This window comes from Microcebus murinus, chromosome 9, assembly GCF_040939455.1.
Source record: "Microcebus murinus isolate Inina chromosome 9, M.murinus_Inina_mat1.0, whole genome shotgun sequence".
Classification (NCBI taxonomy): domain Eukaryota; kingdom Metazoa; phylum Chordata; class Mammalia; order Primates; family Cheirogaleidae; genus Microcebus; species Microcebus murinus.
Genome location: NC_134112.1, coordinates 64,045,380 through 64,066,203, shown reverse-complemented (window position 1 = coordinate 64,066,203; position 20,824 = coordinate 64,045,380). Strand labels below are relative to the sequence as shown.

Below are 20,824 nucleotides of genomic sequence, written 5' to 3'. Positions count from 1 at the left end.
AACCAGTATTTATTGGGTGCCTACTGTATGCCAGGCCTTGGGAATATTAAAACCAGTAAGAGTTTGACTCCACATTGGGAGTTTATAGTCTAGTGAGGGATGCAGAGAAGTAAAAGAATAATTGACCAGGGTGTGAACAGTGCTATGAAAGACACAAAACTAAGGTGCCAAGGGAGCAGGAGCAGGAAGCCAAAGCCAAGTGGGCAGCGTAGAAAGAGGGTGGTACAGGGAGTCTTTCCAGAGGAAGCAATTCAGGATCTGAGTTTTGATATTGTGATGCGCGCATTTCTTTTCACTGCACAATGATCTTTATTCATGAATTTAAGTATCAAGAATATAGTTTGTAGCCATATATATACTATAACTTATTTTGAAATTCATTTACTCCTTGACATCCTGAGCTAAGAATTAACATCTAATACATCCTGTCCTTAAATGTTCTTGTAAAAATGTGCATGAATTTTTACTTGCTTTATAAAGCTTTGTATACTATGTAGCTGCATACGTAAAAATGACTTTTAAATCATCTTCTGTAACTTTTTGATTCTTCTCATTTGGGGAACTACCCTTTCACATTTAAACTTGACCATGTAGCCAGGCATAGTGGCTCATGCCTACAATTCCACCACTTTGGGAAGCCACAGTGGCCAGGAGTTGGAAACTAGCCTGGGCAACATAGCTAGACCTTGTCTCTACAAAGAATTTTTTTTTAAAAAAAATTAGCCAGGTATGGTGGCATGCACCTATAGTCATAGCTACCCAGGAAGCTGAGGCAGGAGGATCATGTGAGCCCAGAAGTTCAAGGTTGCAGTGAGCTGTGATTGTGCCACTGTACTCTAGCCTGGGTGCCAGAGTGAGACCCTGTTTCTCAAAAAGAAAAGAAAGAAAAAAAAAACTTGACAGGGAATATATTCCCCTTAGCACAATATCAAAAGCAATTTATTTACTATTTCATTGTAACATTCATCTTTGAGTTGAAAAAAGGCAAGCACTAATACAGTGCTTCACACAGACTTGTGATCATTCATCACATCTAGAAAGCTTTCTGTGTATGTTGTACAAGGTATTTTTTAGGAAAAAAAAATATCTCTGCAGTGACGGCCTGGAGTGGAGAGAAGAGGTGTGACGGGGGATGGACACTTACTCTTGTTGGACACAAGCCATGTGCCAGCCACTGTCCTTGTGACTTAGATCATTTTTTCTTATTTAACTACATTCTAATTATTGAGTACAGTGTTACATTACACCACTTATTAAAGACTAGTCTTAAAAAGATCTTGGTGACTTTGAGCAGCTTTTCCTGGAAAGACTCTGTTTGTTGACAGAGCACCCATCCTTCCTTCTGTTCCTTCAAGCACAGCCTGTGTTGCTGTAGACTCTGTCTCTTCCACTGCAGCCATTAAGCTGGATGCTTCCTTAGAGCCCTTTCTTGGCTGGTCATTAATCATAACTGGTACAATTGTGTATGTAAGAATCCAAATGAATCTATGGGTAAATATTAGAGTAAGAGAATTTAATAATGTTGCTTGACACAAAATTAACAAAAAGTCAATTATATTTCTGCATACCAGAAAACAATTGGAAAGTAAGAATTTAAAAATTATTCTAGTTATGATAGCATAAAAATATGATGTAAGAATGAAGCCAAAAAAAAAATATCTTCCACTGGTTACAGGGCCTTGTATTCCATTCCACTGATCAGTTTGTCTATCTCTGCACCAAAACTACACTGTCTTAATAATATAGTTTTTAATAAGTCTTGATCAAGTCCTCCAGCTTTGATTTTCTTCTTCAAGAGCATTTTAGATATTCTTGGCCTTTTCATTTACATATTTATCTTAGAATCAGCTTGCCAAGATGCACATGAAAACCTGCTGGGCTTTTATTAGAAATAAATTGCATCTAAAGAGCAATGTGGGAAATGTTAACATATCTACTGTACTGGAGTCTTCCATCCACGGATGTGTTATATTCCTCCATTTATTTAGGTCTTCTTTAATAACTCTGAGTAAAAGTTTATTTTCTTCATAGAGGTCTTACAAATATTTTGTTGAATTTGTTCTTATCTGGTTCATATTTTATGGTATCATAAATGAACTAATTTTTTAAATTTCATTTTCTAATTATTTTCAAGAGCATAAATAAAATTGACCTTTATGCTAATGTTGTATCAGACAGCTTTCTTTTTATTCTAATATTTGTCTGTAGATTCTTCTGGATTTTTTATATGCATAATCATATCAGTTATGAATAATGATAGCTTCCTTTCATCTATTTCTTTTTCTCATCAAATTGCTCAGTTCTTCTAATGCAGTTTTGATTAGAAGTGGTGATAGCAGCCTGTTATTTCTGATTTCAGACAGAAAGCTTTCAACATTCACCACCAAGGATGATGTTTACTCTAGGTTTCTTATAGGTACCCTTAATCATCTTAATGCAGATACTTTCTTAAAGATTTTATCATGAACCGGTGTTAAATTTTGTCATATACCTGTTTTCTAAATATACTGAGATGGGCATAAGATATTTCAATTTTATTGTGCTAAAAAGGTGAATTATATGAATTGAAGTTTTAATGCTAAAGCAAAGCTACATACCTGGAATAAACTCAACATGAATATGACATATTATCTTTATAGAAGATTGCTAAATTTGATTTGCTCATAGTTCATTTGGGGTTTTCTCATCTGTGTTCATGAATGAGATCAGCCTGTAATTTGATTTTCTCAAAGTGTTCTTGTTGGTTTTAGATATCAGTGTTATACTAGCCTCATAAACTGATTAATAGAGCAGTTCTTCTGACATGTCCAAGCTTTAACATGTCCAAAATTGAACCCACGATCCACCACCTGAAACACACTCCCAAGCTTCCTGTTGCTCAACCCCAAAATCTTGGTGTCATCTTTTTCTCTATTATTCCGTATCCAATCTATCATAAAATCCTGTTGGCTCTACCTTTTAAAATATGTTCATAATCTGAGCATTTGTAACCACTCCAATGTTCCACTCTGCTCCATGTCACAGTCATCTCACTCCTGGATTACTGCGGTAGTCTCCCCCAACTCTCTAGAGCAGGGTTTGGCAAACTAAATATTTTAGACTTTCTGGTCTAAAATGGTCTCTACTGCAACTCTGCAATTCTGCTGTTGTAATGCAAAAGTAGCCATAGGCAATCCATAATAAATGAACATGGTCCAATTTTGCCATAGCTGACCAATCTCTCTACCCTCTAGAGTAGCCTATTCTCAACACTGATGACAGAGTAATGGCTTTAAACTATAAATCAGATCATGTCATTTATCCTTCGAAAACCCTCCATGGGTTTCCCATCTCACTCAGAGTTAAGGCAAGATCTTTACAAAGTCCCACAAGGCGTTGATCAGCCCTGCCACCTCTCTTACTTTAATTCCTATGCTGCTCACATCCTCCCTCCCTCCTTCCCTCCTTCTCCCCCCCACACCAAGTTCCTTACTGTTGCTAGAACATGCCAGACTCATCCCTACTTCAGGGCATTTGTACTGCTTGTAACTCTGCTGGAATCGCTCTCACTTCAGCTTTCCACCTGGCTAACTCAACTCTAAAGTCATTGACCAGATGTCACTTCATCATGAGGCTTTCCTGGACTTCCTATTTAAATGTCAACTCTCCATACCCTCCCCTGACACCTTCCATCCTCTTTACTAAGCTCTGTATTTTCCATAGCACTAATCACCTTCTGACATAATAAATAACTAATTTTTTTATTATATTGGTTGTTTATTGTATTTCCCTCCACTCAAAGTAAACTCAGTAAGGTCAGAGCTTTGGTCTATTTGTTTGTTTTTATATCCCCAGTGCCTAGAACAATACCTGTTTTTAGAGTAGGCACTCAATAAACATTAATTGGATGAAGGGATGGGTGGATAGATGCCTGACCAAAGAAATGCTACAGATGAGAATTTCCTATAGTATATTTCATGGGACACTAGTTCTATGAAGCAAAAATAAAACTAATAGTTGGCATCCAAGTGACAAAATTCTGCTCATTATTGAACTCTTCAGCAGAATTAACTGTGTCACCAAGTCATGAGCTATATTTCACAGGAAGTGTTCAAGCAAACCTACAAGTTAGTGATTAAGTCCCAAAGTTGTTGCATCAGCTGTTTTTTTGTCACAGGTTGGACACTGGATGCTATGTCCTCTGAAGTACCCTAAACACAAGGCACCCTAAGGTTCTGTGATTCCTCCCCAGCTGTCTATTAGCAGTGGTGATGATATAGCTTATTTAATATGCAACAAGAAGTTGTATAGTGTTAAAATAGGTCATTTTCAATAGCATATGCCTGTGTCATATTATACTAGCATTATTACCCAGTCTTCAGATTTTTTTCTTGGAGAAAAATTGAAACCACTAGTAAAAGTTATTGGCAAAAGAGCTAAGATACTTGTGCATCTTGAATTATTTTATCTTGGCTAGAAAAAAAGTCACTCTGTGAAACAGAGGAAGCAGTAAAGTCTCAGCATAAATTGCTGGATGAAATAGTGCAGCCAAGGTGACCTCTTTTTTATATTAAGGCTTTTTATTTTTACTAAGATTTTTTGTGTGTATTTCCTATTTTGCCTTGCATTTTTATTCTCTGAAAGCAAACAAAATATTGGATTCTGTCATTGCCTGTTTTCTATTTTTTCCCCCAAATGTTACCTATTAAGGAATAGGTCAATATATGTATCTAGTTACATGACCATGTGGGTGGACATTCTAATACATAATGATTATTCTTCTACTTCCAGAAGTTGTGCTTTGGAATTCAACAGAAAAATAAGCAAGTAATAATAATAATAATAGAGTCCTGTGCAGTTTTATTAAAGGACACTACTCAGATTCCCATCTAACATGGATAAGCTACCTAACCTACTGGGAGAGGGGGTGGGGGGTTAAGATAAGTGTAGAAAGTGTTTGCTTTTATATGTTTGGAATCATTCACATTATTTAGAATATGTTGGCATGCCATTCACAGTACCAATGTAGTGCCATTAAGTTAAAATGTATCTCTTTCCAAATTAATAAATCTTTACCCATTAACTAAAATTCTTACAGAAAACAAATACTGTGTACTATCAGTATAAGGATTTTGCTTTTCTTCTTAGGCTATTTTCATTTGTTTCTTCTGCATCCTTTTAATGGAATTTGTAGGTCTCTTGAAAGGTAAGGTTGAAGTTTACAAGTCTGGCCTGCACTTGATAACAAAATTATTTGAAATGCAGGATTTTGCTTCTCCTTATAGCTCAGAAAAAAAATCCATACTTCACACTTAACTAAAATCATGCTCCATTCATATCCAAGGAATCAGAGATATTACGCAGTTTAACATACTAATTTCTCTACTTGCCATAAGCTTTTGCCCCCTTTTGAATTCAACATAGTGATGATTTTCAACTTTTCCCAATTTTTCCTTTTTTAATGCTTGTGATTATTTCTGGATTGCTTTCAACTCAGGAATCAGAATCTGTCATTAAAATTAACATGCACAATCGGGAACCATCCTCTCTACTGAAGACTTCATGATTCAACCATTTCGGCTCCTGACTTTCATTCCAACCCATCCTAGTCATTGGAGTCAACCTGACAATTAGATTTGGCTAGAGAAGCCCAGGACTCCAAATGCTTTTTCATAATTTGCATGCATGATCTTTAAAAACAAAAACTATTAACCTAAACGTCAGTCTTGACAAAAATGTCTCTTCTCTTTCTTCCAGTGATGCAGAAGACCACAAGCCTTTGAAAAAAGGAAGTAGAACTCCTTCAGACAGGACTGTGAAAAAAGAAGATAGTGATGACAGCCTAGTTGACTATGGAGAAGGGGTTAATGGCCAGTTCAATGAGGATGGCTCCTTTATTGGACAATACAGTGGTAAGAAAGAGAAAGAACCGGCTGAAGGAAATGAAAGCTCAGAGGCACCTTCTCCTGTCAACGCCATGAATTCCTTTGTTTAATTTTTGAGCTCTTTGCCAATATCCCATTTCTCTAGAATGTTTATCTTAAGCACTTGGTTGTCAGTCCTCTCATACTATGAACATATGGGGAGAGAGTATATATTTCTGCTATATGTTAATATTATGAGAACAGTCAGAGCAAAAACATAACCCAGTCAGATGATATGTTAATGTGAACTGGAGTGCAAAATGCAACCTTTTCCATTCAAGATGGGTATTTTGATTTCCTCAGAACTGATAAAAAAAATCCTTCAATATCAACAACAGATCATGCTACTTCCTCTTCAGGATGCAGTTCAATATGATGCATGAAAAATGCTACACATTTAAAGGACATACCTATGTATGTTATAAAAACATGGTTTGATACTTTGTTTATACTATCCTCAGCTGAACCCCTGAATATGAATTCCGTTTTCATTGTCAAGAGTGTTACTGTAGTATTCTCTAGAACTTCAATGTCTTTGTGGACATTGTTGTGAAATTGGTGACTCTATGTCTAGCTGTCGTTAGTCTTTTTGGGAGACTGTTAGGAACAGTATGTACAGTATATACTTGCTACATGAGTTAATTATGACAGTCGCATTTGCTGATGCTTACTGAGACTCTGTTACCTGCTCTTGGCTCCTGTTACTTCATAGGCTCCTTAATCTTCCAGGTATTACAGCAGCACAGTGTTCTACTTCACATCACTTCTATGTTCAGTTGTTTTTAGGCATAAACAATGTGCATTGCAATGCATTTCGGCGCGTGTGCCATACTGAAAGAATCGAAAACAAATCACTCAGATGAAGTTTCAAAAATTATTCCAGAGAACACAGGGCAAGACACATGCAGTGCCTTCAGACGAGAAGCATTCCATAACACACTGCACTCTCTATCAGCTGGCACAGGCAATTCCAAGTCCCAGATCACTGTCATTGTCTAAAAGTAACTTTCAAAAAGCAGAGTTAATGAAAACTGCCGTGCTGAGAAGAAAGGAAATGTGGAAATAAAAATCATGAGACAGTTTATTTTAAAGAGCATTTCCTTGTACATATAAAAGAAAATCTTTGTCACCAACCGGAGCACAAAATGATTTTTTGTGGTCCTTTTTGCTTTCTGTTACATTTAGTAAGAAAGATGTCAACATGCTAGAAAATTAATCAACAAACCAAACAAATGATTTCAAAACTAAAAGCATGCAACAGCATGTCAACAGGCATACATCATTCTCTCAGACTTTACCTATGTGAGCTTTCAAAACTCTCTGCAGCATTAAGCAAGGTGTATGTACACAAATTGCTACAGATACATTTCAGACTGTAAGAAATATAACAAGTGCTTAACAGGCCAATAGTCAAAGGGATTACATCTGCAATTTTAAAAATAAATATATATATATTCTATCATATTCATAAACAATATCTATCAAATGATGGTTTACCTCCAAATATGAAAATCTATAACAACCTATGGTTGAAGGGATGCTCAGTTTCATTTGCCAATAAATTGGTTTCTCATAACTTGCATCAAGTTTAATTTTAAGTAAAGCTTTTTATATGTAGATATTTTGTTGAATTTGTAAATACACTTAAAGTGTAGATGCTATATGCTTATAGGAGTTACATACAAATAAACATGCAAACAATGTTTATGTTGTACTGTATAAGAAGTAAGCTAATTAATACAGTGCATGGGATTGGAAAGTATCTACTTTTGGGTTTTTTCCCCCCTTTTTGCTGTGAAACTGAAATAGTGGACTTTTCTACATATTGACAGCAGGTTTCTAGATGAAATCCTCAGAGCTTTGCCTATGCAGCACAGTAGGCCTTGTCATCTGTCAACTTTGACATATGTAGGTAAAGCATAGTTTGAAGTAATCCCAGGTAAAGATGGCCCTAAAAACTTTCATGTCTCTATATTCACTTTTCACAGATCATCCTGTCTATTGGAAATATAAAAAGACAAAACAGGCTTGCCTTGGCATCAGAGAGCACAAAGATAAAAGTTACTTTAAATTTGCCAATGTTTGGGGAAAACAATAAAAACACAGTTTTTCCCTCTTCCATTCCGGTAGATGCTAAATTTGTCTGTGCATGAAGGGGTCACTTCTGTAATAGTGCAACAGATTTTGTATTAAAAATTAAATGTGGTTTTAAAAGTCCCTCTCTCTTTTGTAATTTATCATGTTCCTAGTGGAGTGTGAATGTCCAAGTAATGGTATATGTAACAGTTCAGGCAACTGTGATTGGATTTCCGTCAAAAGAGTAACTATTAAACAGTCTTGATCTCTTCGTGATTTTTAACTTTTTCAAACATATGTTTCCTAGTGTTGTAAAATAGTGAAAATTTTGATTTTTAATTTTACAAGGCTATCCTATGCAGAGCAAATTAAATACAGAACTAAATACAATCTAAAATAAAGCTAATAAAATAGGGCATGGCAAAAAAATTTTTAATGAAAAGCAAGACCAGATATTACCAGCCTTTTAAGAACAAAAGATTCCAGAAATCTGGTGTTCTTTCCTTTCCTCTCCCAAAGCCTGGTTCCCAGTGCCTGCCCCCAGTCAGGACCCCTCTCTTCTGCATGCCTGGACCTGCACCCTCCCTGGCCACAGGCAGCCTGCATTTCTTAACCCTCCTGCTTGATGAGACAGCTTGCGGGGGTCCTCAAACTTTTTAAACAGGGGGCCAGTTCACTGTCCCTCAGATGGTTGGAGAGTGAGCACTGTGGGCCCGGGACGAGTCAGCTGCTAAGCAGGACAGGCAGCAGCAGCAAAAACACCCATGGGGCGGGATAAATGTCATCAGCGGGCTGCATGTGGCCCCACGAGCGGGCGGTAGTTTAGGGACGCCTGGTGGACATTCGCAAGTATCCTGTGTCTGTCATCCACTCCCTTCTCTCCAACCTGGTTCTTCTCATTGTCTCAAACCTGTCCAGCTCTGCAAGCAGCCAAGGCCTGGCTTATCCCCAGTTCCACTCCCCTTATTTACCCACAAGACCTCCTGTGGACTCAGAGCTCCCCTCTCTACAAGGTGATGTGGATAACACATTGCAGAAGTGAACTGTGAAATGCTAGATAGAGCTGATATTTCTACCCTGGAGGGCACGTCTGGGACTCTGTTGAGCAGAAGGGGGCTGGCGAAATGTAATCCTGACCACAAAAAGCAGTGGTCTCTTGATGGTACGAACCTTCTTGTTCAGAAGGTTTACAGTGCCCCTGGTTTACCTCTAATAAACCAGGGCTGATTTTGGAAATGGCTCGTGGAGGCAAGGGAAAGGAACTGGAGGAATTGAGACTTCCCACCCGAACTGACTTTCTCCCGTGCGTGAGATTTCCTGCAGTTACCACCAGAGGGCTCCCGTGCTTTATTCAGTGCAAAAGAAACAGGATTGCAGGAAAATGCGGCCGCTGGAAACAGCGCCAACCAATCCTGAGAACCAGACTGTGATCTGAGATCGCCTGCTGCCACAGGGGAAAATGGGATTGGCAACTTTCTCTGATGAGTTCTCGGCTTCCAGGGAGCAAGCATGTGGCACTGTGAGCCTTCTTAACCTTCTCCTTCCCCCTTCTGAGGGGGCCTGGAGGAAGGCAGCACAGGAGAGGGAGGATCGTGCATCCTGGGTCCCACCAGACATCCCTGTCACTGCCGCAAGTCAGCGGGGATAAGGGAGGGGCGCATCCCGAAAAGGCTTCTCCCTTCTCCAGAGGATGCTGTTTTGTCTGCCACCGATGGTTTGATGCTTCGTGATGGTATAGCACACAAAAAAAGCACAGTTTAAACACAGATAGCAATTCTTTTTCACTTACAAAATAAATAAATAAAAGGAGGAGAAAATACTACCTGAGTATTTATATTAAATCAGTAAATCGTCCTGGGTGGAGGTGGAAAGAGATTCTGCAATTCCGGCTCTGCCATCTACTAGCTGTGTGACCGTGTATGAATGAGCCCCTAACCTCCCACCTCTCCGGCCCTCTGTTTCCTCAGCTTGAAAATGACAGATAGCAGATGGTTTCTAAGATACCTTTGTGCTTAAATCCTGTGGTTCCTAGTAACAATGACAGCAAAACTCTGAGTACCCACTAGAGCCGGGTATTTTGCTAAGTAGGGAGGATTCGAGATGAGCAAAACCAGATGTGGTTCCTGCTGCCATGGAGTCTGGTGCGAGAAGATGGACACCATCCCACAACCACCCAGACGAATGTGCGGCTCCAGGCTGAGGTAAGCGCTGTGAAGGGAAGGCACGCCACTCTGTGAGAGCAGATGCGGGCAGAGCCCAGCCTGGTCGACGTGGTCAGGAAGGCTTCCCTGAAGAGGTGCGAGCTGAGAGCAGGGGATGAGGGGGCCGTGGGGAGGAGAAGGCAGGACAGAGCTGCTGCACAGCACGGGCCAGAGTGCCCAGAGCAGGTGCGGGGCCAGGCCCTGCTGGGGCTTGGGAACCAGTGACAAGCTTTTGTGTTCATTCAGTAGCCAGAAATCAGGAAGCAGTTGAAGGGGTTTAAGTCAAGGGTTGTATGATCAGATTTGTGTTTGGGAGGTGGGGAGGTCATGGGATTTTGTGTGGAGGATGGACTGGAGGGACCCCAAAAATGTGAAGCCTTTGGGAAGCTGTGTGGTAATTTAGAGAAGAGATGATGGAAGCTGGATCCCAGCATAGCACTGGAGGTGGAGAGAAGCAAGTGGATTCTAAATATATTTAGGAAGCAAAACTGTTGGGCATATTGGGTTGGGTTAGGGTTAGGGTATGGGGGTGTTGAGGAAAAGGGAGGTATCAAGGAGGGTGCTTAGGTTTGTGACCAGACATGAGGTTCACATCGGCACAAACATTGGAGAAGAATCAGACTTGGGGGTAAGTTATAAATTCAGGTTAATAAATGAGGGGTTTGAAGACCTCTAAGCCACCCAAGTGGAAATGCCTAGTAGGATTTAGATACATGGCCTTAAAGCTCAAAGGAAACTTCTGAGATGAAGCATAGCAATTTCAGCCAAGAGGCACAGATGAGACTGTCTAGGGAGAGAATATGGACAAAAGGGCAGAGGACTACACCTCACTAAGAAACTCCCAGATACAGTGGACAAGACGAGGAAGACAGACCTCTCAAGGAGACCAGTAAGCAGCAGCCAGAGAAGTCAGGCAGAAATAAGATGCATGTGTTGTCTTGGACATCAGTGAGAGAGACCGTTTCAAGACCAGAGAGTGGTTTACAGTGTCGCATGGTACTGAAAAACCAAGCAAAATTAAGACTGGAAAATATTTTTTGGATGTGAAGATATGGAGGTCCTCTGAGACCTTGGTAAAAGCTGTTTAGTGGAGTGTGGTAACAGACTGGACTAGATGAAGAGTTGGAAGAAGGTGAGGAAGTGCAGACAAGCTTTGCCATTACTCACCGGAGCAGTCCATCAGTCCCTAAGCTCAGTTCCTTGACATCTCTACCTCCATAATGGTATATTCTGTGCACCTCCCACCCATTGTCCCCTCTGCTTTCTCCCAAGCCTTCAGCTCATTCCTTTCCTCCATCCCTTCTCCAGCACAGATTTTATAGTCCATATTGAAAACACACTTTGCTTTACACTGTGGTCCTTTGCCCTTCTGTCTTTTCTAAACACCTATGTCGATATCGTGTGACTCAGGATCAAGTCTGCTGTCTGCTTTCTCCTGCCTGTGCCTAGGAGCTGAGTGGCAGAATGGAGAAGATCAGTTTCACTGTGAATTCAAATGGTTCAACTCTCAACAGTGCCCAGGAGACCTGCTGTCTTTCTCAGGTGAACTTACATTCTCACGCTCAACAGTGACTATTTCAAATCTTCTCCACTCAGACATTCAACCCTGTCCTCACTACCCACTTACCCTCACAAATCGCTTTCTACAAAATGACCTTTCGTCACAAATCACTGAAAAAAGAAAAAAAGAAACACACAGATGGGAATTCCCTCTTCTTCCTGCTAGCATACCAAAATCCCTTCCTCAATAAACTCCCATCCTCTGCCTCTACTTCCTGTAAAGATAGAGCCATCCTCCCTCCTATCTAGGATTTATCTTTCTATCTGGATATGGACATCTCTCTCCTCCTTGGTAGATAGATTCTTACCCACCAGTTACCGCTATTCCTGATGAACTGGATTGCCTATTGGCATTTAAACAGTTCAAGTCTCTCCCATCTAAAACAAACAGCCCATTGAAACCTTTGAGTCCCCATCCCATCCACCCCCTTTAGTTATCATCTTCTCTCCTCCACTTCATGGCTGAAATAATACCAGGAAAAGTATGTGAGGATAATCACAGAAGGCCCTAGTTGCCAGACAGTACATCCTTTGTTCCTTCTCTAGCCATAGAACTTCTCCAGTCTCACTCAGTTTGTCCTATAGACACTGTCTTTCTTCAGCTATAACCTATTACACTCATTATCTCTGTGAATGACTCGACAAACATTTTCTTTTTAAAGCAGAGGTTCTCAGCCTGCATGCTGGAATCACCTGGGAAGTTTTAAAGGCCTAATGCCTTCCCACCCACCCTCACAGTGTCTTTGCTGTCATTGTCTGAGACGTGGCTAGGATACCACGATTTTTTTTTCTTTATTTTTTTTATTTATATTATTTATTTATTTCGGCATATTATGGGGGTACAGTTTTAAGGTTTCAATAAATGCCCATTTCCACCCTCCCCCCACAAGTCTGAGTCTCCATCATGACCATCCCCCAGATGGTGCACATCTCACTCATTATGTATGTATATACCCGCCCCCCTCCCCCCGCCCCCCTCCCCCCTCCCACCTGCCCAATACCCTATTACTGTAGTACCTATGTGTCCACTTCGGTGCTACTCAGTTAATACCAATTTGCTGGAGAATATATCTGGTGCTTGTTTTTCCATTCTTGGGATACTTCACTTAGTAGTATGGGTTCCAGCTCTAACCAGGAAAATATAAGATGTGCTATATCACCATTGTTTCTTAGAGCTGAATAGTACTCCATGTGATACCACGATTTTTTAAAGTTCCCTAGTGATTCTAACGTGTAACCAAGATTGAAACCAATGTAAAGCAACAACTGTCCCCACACTACTGTGTGTGCACTTAAAGTATTTAATGAATGGTATTTTGAATACATTTCGGTGGATCTCAGATTTCCTTGTATTCCTCTTATAGAAAAGCATATTTAGAGAAAATGGGCATTGCTGGGAATATAAATGGGTACAGCCACTTTGGAAAAACAATTTGGCAGTTTCTTAAAATGTTAAATATAAATTTACTACATGACTCAGCAGTCCTACTCTTAGGTATATACCAAAGAGAAATGAAAACATGTCCATACAGAGACTTATACAGGAATGTTCGGAGAAGCATTAATCATCATAGCCAAAAAACAGCTCACAGGTCCATGGCCAGATTCATGGTCTAACGAAACATGGTGTACCCATACAAGTAAGTGGCATATGTATAGTATTAAATGGGATACTATTCAGTAAGTCTTTGAAAAGTACTAAAACACACGACAATGAGGAAAAAACATTATGCTAAATTAAAGAAGCCAGAAGAAAAGACCACATATTGCATGATTCTATTCACTTGAAACATTCAGAAAGGGCAAACCTATAAGGAAAGAAAGTGGTTGCCCGAGACTGGGAATAGAAACAAGGATTAACAAAATTGACATAACGGATCTTACTGGAGTGATAAAAATGTTCTAAAACTGGATTATGTTGATGGTGACACAACTTGGTAAATTTACTAAAAATCATTGAATTTTATACTTAAGTGAATTTATGGTATGTAAATTGTACCTCAATAAACCTGTTAGAGGAAACCATCGCTAAGCTTCCATTTGTCTAAGAAGTGAATAGGGCTGTGTATAAATGAGGTTTGTGAGGAGTACAGCACCATATCGTGGGCACTTCACCTCCCTGTTCTCCTGTTTCCTCAATGAGATGCCACAAGACCAATGGTTCTCAGAATATGGTCCCTGGAAGAGCAGCATCAGCATCACTTGTTAGAAATGCAGATTCTTGGCCCACCCCAGATCTACTGAATCAGAACTTCTGAAAGTGGCAGCCAGCAACTGCCATTTTGCAGTGCGTTAACAAGCCCCCTAGTGATTCTAATGTGCACTAACGTGGGAAATATGTTAATGCTCAATGTACTGGCAAGCTTCTCTCCCCTCCCACCCATAGGAATAGGAATGATTTATTTGCTGAGATTAAAAGAAGAAACTAGGCTCTTTTCATAACAGCAAAAAAACTCAAAATAACCCAAATACACATCAACAGGTAAATGGATAAACTTTGGTATATCATACCAATATTCATACTAATGAAATACTAATCGGCAATGAAAAGGAATGATCTACTTATATAGATAACTCATCCTGCTGAGTGAAAGAAGCCAAACACAGAAGTTTCATTTATACAAAACACTGGAACAGGCAAAACTAATCTATAATGACAGAAAGAAGATCATTGATTGCCTGGGCCTGGAGGTGGGGGAGCAATTTACTACAAAGGGGCAGAGGGAATGTTTAGGGATGATGGAAATGGTCTATAAACTTGATTACAGTGGTGGTGACGGGTGTTTTTCTTGTCAGGACTCATAAAACTATATACTTACATTGGATGTGCATTATAATGAGAGTTAAATCTAAATATAGTTGATTTTGAGAGGAAAAAAAGACTAGGCATCCTAGTTCAGGAAGTGACTCTCAGCCTTCTTGGTTCTCTCTTTCTCTTTGGTCTGCTTGCCCAAAGGGTGGGGGTGAGATGGGGGCATTCAGCTCTGCCCTGTCTCCATGTGGGAAATGCAAGGGGTCAGGATCCAGGCCAGCCTTCTAGGGAAAGATCTGTGGGAGGCTCTATCCCCAACCCCCCTTGGTAGTCAGGTGTCAGAGTGTGCATGTCAGCTCTTGTACACACTCAGATCACCCCAGATGGGTGATCTCAAGGTCTAGAAGTGGGGGATGGGGTGAGTATTAGGGAACCCAATTATGGCTGCCTATCAAATCCACAGTCTTCAAGCCCGTCTTAGAAATGAAGTGATGTGATTTCCATCTGTCAGATTCCTGCATCTGTGTTCTCAAATTGACTCCAAACTCAGAGTCCCCTAAATGCTGACAGCCTTGGCCAGACTATGTCTGTTCCATCCCTTCCCCACTGGGAAGGATGAGGAACAGAGAAAGCTGCCCAGGCACAGGGAGACCATCCTCCCTAATTTCTGTCTCTCCTCTCCAGGCCTGTGACAGGCCACCTTTGGGGTTTTACTGACGCCTTAGCTTGTTGATATTGCCAGCTTGGCACCTTGTGCAACTCTCTTCTTCTTTTCTCTCTCAAGCTTGTTACTGCCTTTCTTACTCCATCCTGGTACCTCTCTCATTTTTTCTCTCATAGGCCCCAACAGCATCCTCCACCCCAGCTTTCAATTCTCTATCCAAATGTGGCCTAATTGTCATCTCAAAATTAACCTGTTCAAAATTTAAGTCTTGAGTTGTTTTGAACTCTACAATTCTTCCCTCCTCCAGTGTGCCTGTCTTAGTGCACTTGGGCTGCTAGGACAGAGTCTCATAGACTGCGTGCGTGGCTTATAAAAAAAAGAAATGTGTTCCTCACAGTTTTGGAGGCTAGAAAGTCCAAGATCAAGGTGTCAGCAGATTCAGTGTCTGGTGAGGGCCTGCTGGCTGGTTCATAGGTGGCCTGTTGTTGTTGTGTCCTCACATGGTGGAAAGAACAAGGGAGTTCTCTCGGGTCCCTTTTACAAGGGCACTAATCCCACTCATGAGGGCTCGACCCTCATGTCCTAATCAACCCCCAAGGGCCCTACCTCCTAACACCACCACACCAGGGTTAAATTCATTTCACATATGAATTTGGGGAGACATAAACATTCAGTCTATAGCAATGCCCAGACTCAGTAAATGGCACCACATTGGCTCAAGACAAAACCCCCAGGAGTCATCGTTTAAGCTCCTCCACCCCAACAAATCCATCAATCAAGTCCATGGGTCTGTTTCCAAAGTATGTGTTGAACACATGGCATTCTCATCTCCCACCTCCCACTGTGTTCCTGCTTCCCCACTTGCCCTCCTGCAACCATACTCCACAAAAGAGCAGGGTTGGCAAACTTCTTTAAAAGCAGATAGTGAATAATTTAGGCTTTGTAGGTCATTCTGTCTCTGTTACAACTACTCATCTTTGTAGAGCAAAAACAGCCATAGACAGTACTTAAATGAATGAGTGTGGCCATGTTCCAATAAAGTTTTATTTATAATAACAGATGGCTGGCCAGATTCGGCCCAGGGGCCACAGTTTACTAACATATGCAATACAAAGATTAAGTAACTCCCTGTCTAAAATACTTCAAAGACTCCCCACTCCTCTTAAAATAAAATCCAAATTTCTGACCAGGGGACCCCACTCCTTCCTCCCACTCTGCTCCAGGGACACTGCACCCCTTTCTCATCTTCACCCATAAACTGTGGTCTTTCCCTCCCCACAGGCTTTGCATTTGCTATTCCCTCTGCCTGGAGGTTCTTCCCCCAAGTCTCTGCATGGTTCACTCCTCATTGTCCAGGCTGCAGCAGGAATAGTGCCTCGTGCACACCCTTCCCTCTGTTACCCTCTTGCACACACACATCACACTGTTTGTTTTCCTTCTAGCATGTCTGAAATGTGCTTCCGTATTTATTTGTTTACTTGCTGAGTGTCTGCATTCCCCAAGCAGAGCTCTAGGAAGGCAGGCGCCTGGCTCTTGTACTTGCCACCGTGGCCCTCATGCCTACAGTCAAACACCTGGCTCATGGATCTTCTTCATTCCAGGACACTTACTGGGTACCCAGCGTGTGCCAAACACTGTTCTGGCCTCATAATTGACACAAAATAAATATTGGTAGAGTGAATTAAGAAGAGAAAGTGAATACTGCCATTCCCAGATTTTTCCTATAAGCCTCACTGAGGCGCACATGTAACCATTTTTCCACGTGTGTCCACATTTGTAAAGCAATTCCTTTACATTTCTATCCTCTTTTTAACATGCATGGGACCTCTATATTGACATTCAAACATACGATTGCATTTACGCCCCTTTATGAAGACACATAGCCACCTTGGCTCAGGAAGCCCCCAGGAAGCCGAGTGGCCATGTTTATATCTGGCCACACAAGGATTGGAAAGCATCTGGGTGTGTGAGGACTGGTTCTTGGCTAACAGCTGAGAACCTTGCTAATGATCAGCTAACCTCGCAAATGATTAATATTCTCCTTTCCTCCCAGATTAATACTCTCCCCAATAGTAGGGCTCAGGGCCTAGGGTAAGGCTTTGCATTCAGTGGGTGTCAGTACATGAGATTGACAAGCCAACTTCCCCAGACCACCAATGCAAATGAGATGTCTTTCTCTTAGCACCCACTATTGTTGCTCCTTTTTGTGCTTTCCCTTTCAAACCTGTTCTTGTCTGTCTTCTCTAACCAAAAAAAAAAAAAATTTCAGTGCCTTGAAAAGATATAATTTTATATAATACTTCTGGATACTACATATAAGAAAACAGACATACAGCAGCTTTTCACAACAACATTGAGATCAAATGTGTTTTCAAAATAAGGTATTGCTGCATTGAGTTGAGATTTGAAGATATCGGAATAAGCAATGAAAAATGCATTCAATAGACAACTGATTAAGGAAGAATGAGGAGGGCATAGTATATGGAGGGACCGTACCATCTTTGGATGGGAAAGGACATGGAATTTGGGGTGAGCTGTTTCTCTTACTCTTCCCTTCTCTATATATCTCTCCAAACTCTCAACAGGGCAATTCTGGCAACCGAGGCTACCGAGGTACCATTAGAGGCCCCATTTTATTTGCAATGCACCATGGGAACTCTTACTGAGCAGGTGCCTCAAGGGACCTGGGAGAAGACTCGACTCATCTCCAGTGCTGTGTGGAAATTCCAAAGCACTGAATGATGCTGCCACAGCCTCCTAGTCCCCTTCCCTGGCCAAGCTCAGAAAGGCTGAAGTTGGGAAAGAAGCGTTTTTATAAATCTTAATACAATTTAAAATCTCCAAGATAAAAGCTGAAATGGAAGGAAATGCCAAATGTAATCATGACCCTGCAATCTGTATGGAGTGGACATTTGTGTCCCCACCAAATTCATATATTGAAGCCTCAACACCCAATGTGACTGTATTAGGGGACTTTATGGAGATAATTAATGTTAAATGAGGTCATAGGGGTGGGACCCTGATCCACTAGGATTAATGTCCTTGTAAGAGACACCAGAGAGCTTGCATACACTCTCTCTTCCTCACTCTCTCTCTCTCTCTCTGCCATGTGAGGACTCAGCGAGAAGTTGGCCATCTACAAACCAGAAAGAATGCTCCCCAGGAACCAAATTGGCTGGCACCTTAATGTGGGACATCTAGCCTCCAGAGCTGTGAGAAAACAAATTTCTGTTGTTTAAGCCATCCCGTCTGTGGTGGTATTCTGTGATGGCAGCCTGAGCAGACTAAGACATAATCCTTTGCAAATTATATTCTTTCACAATCTGTCCCCCAAATGCAAACAATCCTTGTGTTTTACTACTTTACATGTGTTTTCAGCATTTAATCCTCTTTATTTAGCAAGAAAATGCTGTGTTAACATGAGAAGGAAGCAGAAAATACCCAACCTGCCTTTAGTGCTTACTAAAATGCCGAGCACTATACACGGCAACGTATGTATACATCATTCGCATCCAACATTCTCACCAATCCCGTGAGGCAGCGCCGCTTTTCTTTCCAAAGACCACACAGCTGTAGAAGAGATCTAGCATATGATCTCAAGTGTGTCTGACTCCACAATACAAGCTCTTTCTCCCTTTAAATGATTTCTCTTTGAATCTAAACTACAGAAAATTAAAATCTGACATGCATAATGGGAGAAGAGTAGGCCTATGGGCCTGTCCAGTTGTGAAAAACTACTATTTAAAAATGAAAAGTAAGCCTATGGTTTTTAAAGGCCAAGAGACCCTCAGTCCAAAGGCTATGAAAAGGAAAGACATGGAAGTCTCTGGACACGTGGGTTTGGAGCTCTCTACCTAGGTTTGGCCCCACATTTATGTAAGAGCAGAGACCCACACTTTCTCCCAGTTCTGATGGTCGTGAGCTGCCAGGTGCTCCAGAAGGCAGAGCCAAAGCTTCCTCAGCTTTCTACAGACTTGCAAGTTGCTTCATAAAGTCCCTCAAACCTTGTTGGGACTGGTTAGAGATTCATATGGGTGTGTCATGATTATTATTTTCCATAGAGATGGGAAGGACACAAGGAGAATGTGAAAGTCATGCCTAACTGCCTAGCAGCTCTGCTCTGCGGAGCGTGATCATGGCAGACAATGACTCTGGGATATCAGCTTTCTACCCTGCTCACCCACGCTCAGTCTTTTTTCTGTCTTGTGTGGACAAAGAGAGGAAGAAGAGGGGCCAATTTCTGAAGTCTGGATTTGCTCCTCTGTATCTAGTAATTCCAAAAAGGAATGAATTCTTCCATCAAGTAATTTTTATATCTTTGGGCAGACAGCTAATGTCCATTATTTCAGGAGGACTGGAAGAATGCAAACAGTGATCTCTACACCAAGGCACTTTCTCTTCAGAGCAATGAGAGAACTAGGTGATTTTCTGCCCAACAATTAGGGATCCAGGACCAAGCCCTGTGATAGTATAAAGACTATGCTTACAAAGATGGATGTCACTGTGGCCTGAAATAGAGGAGTCCCAGAAGAGGGCCTTGAAAAATGAATGGAATTTGAAAAGGAAATGCGAGTAAAGAGAATATGGTAGACAGAATAATGGACCTCAAAGATGTCCATAGCCTAATTCACCCCTGGCACTTGTGAATATGTTATGTTATATGGTAAAAATGACTTTGCAAATGTGATTAAGAATCTTGAGACAGGGATATTATCCTGATGGGCCCAACAGAATCACAAGGGTCTCTGTAAGGGGGAGGCAGAAGGACCAGCATTAGTAATAAGAGATGTGACGTTGGAAACAAGAGGTCTGAGTGACACAAGGAAGGAGCCACAGAATTCAAGAAGCCTCTAGAAGCTGAACAAGGCAGGGAAATGTACTCTGTCCTCAGAGCCTGTGGGGAAAAACCAGACCAGCAAACCCGTGACTTAAGCTTTATGAGAGTGATTCCAAACTTCTACCTTCATAACTGTAAAATAATAAATGTGTGTTGTTTTAGGCCACTGTGTGCGATAATTTGTTACAGCAGCAAGAAGAAACTCATAAACTAGGGAGCGTTCCATTAGAAAAAGCAACAAGGTCTACAAAACCAAAAGGTGTGACTTCAAAGTGATAACAGTCCCCAAATCCCACTACTGGGGTTAGGAAGAAGAAAGATGAAAAGTGCGATGTCATGCTGTTAGTTTGCTAGTGCTGCCATAGAAAAGTTCTGCAAACTGAGTGGCTCACACAACAGAATTTTATTGTCTCACAGTTCTCAAGGCCAGAAGTCCAAGACAAGGTGTCAGCAGGGCCACACTTCCTCTGAAGGCACAGGGACAGCGCACAGGCCTCTCTGTCCCAGGCCTCTATCCTAGCTTCTGGTTCCCTGGCTTGTGGCAGCATCTCTCCAACCCTCACATGATTTTCTCCCTATGGGCATGTCTCTGTGTTTCCAAATTTCCCCTTTTTATAAAGATACCAGTCATATTGGATTAGGGGCCCAATATCGCACTATGACCTCATTGTAACTTTATTGGCCCCATCCTTAAATAAGGTCACATTCTGAAGTCCTGGAGGTTGGAACTTCAACATATGAATTTGGAATAAGGGGTAGAGGACAAAATTCAACCCATAACTCATGGGTAAATGGGAATCTAATCCTGCCAATGCCAATACCTCCTGTGGT

The 20,824-nt window shown here is 41.2% G+C and overlaps 1 protein-coding gene across 18 annotated transcripts in view; it reads left to right on the top strand.

The window, feature by feature from the left end:
* NRCAM (neuronal cell adhesion molecule) overlaps nucleotides 1-6,595 on the top strand; it is a 265,047-nt gene extending 258,452 nt beyond the window's left edge. For all 18 annotated transcript variants that reach the window (XM_076006545.1, XM_076006542.1, XM_076006544.1 and 15 more), the window contains one exon: nucleotides 5,737-6,595. In XM_076006545.1, the coding sequence (XP_075862660.1) occupies nucleotides 5,737-5,974 (238 nt within the window). In that variant the 3' untranslated portion in view covers nucleotides 5,975-6,595. The remainder of the gene's footprint in view (nucleotides 1-5,736) is intronic.
* The last annotated feature ends 14,229 nt before the right edge of the window (nucleotides 6,596-20,824 follow it).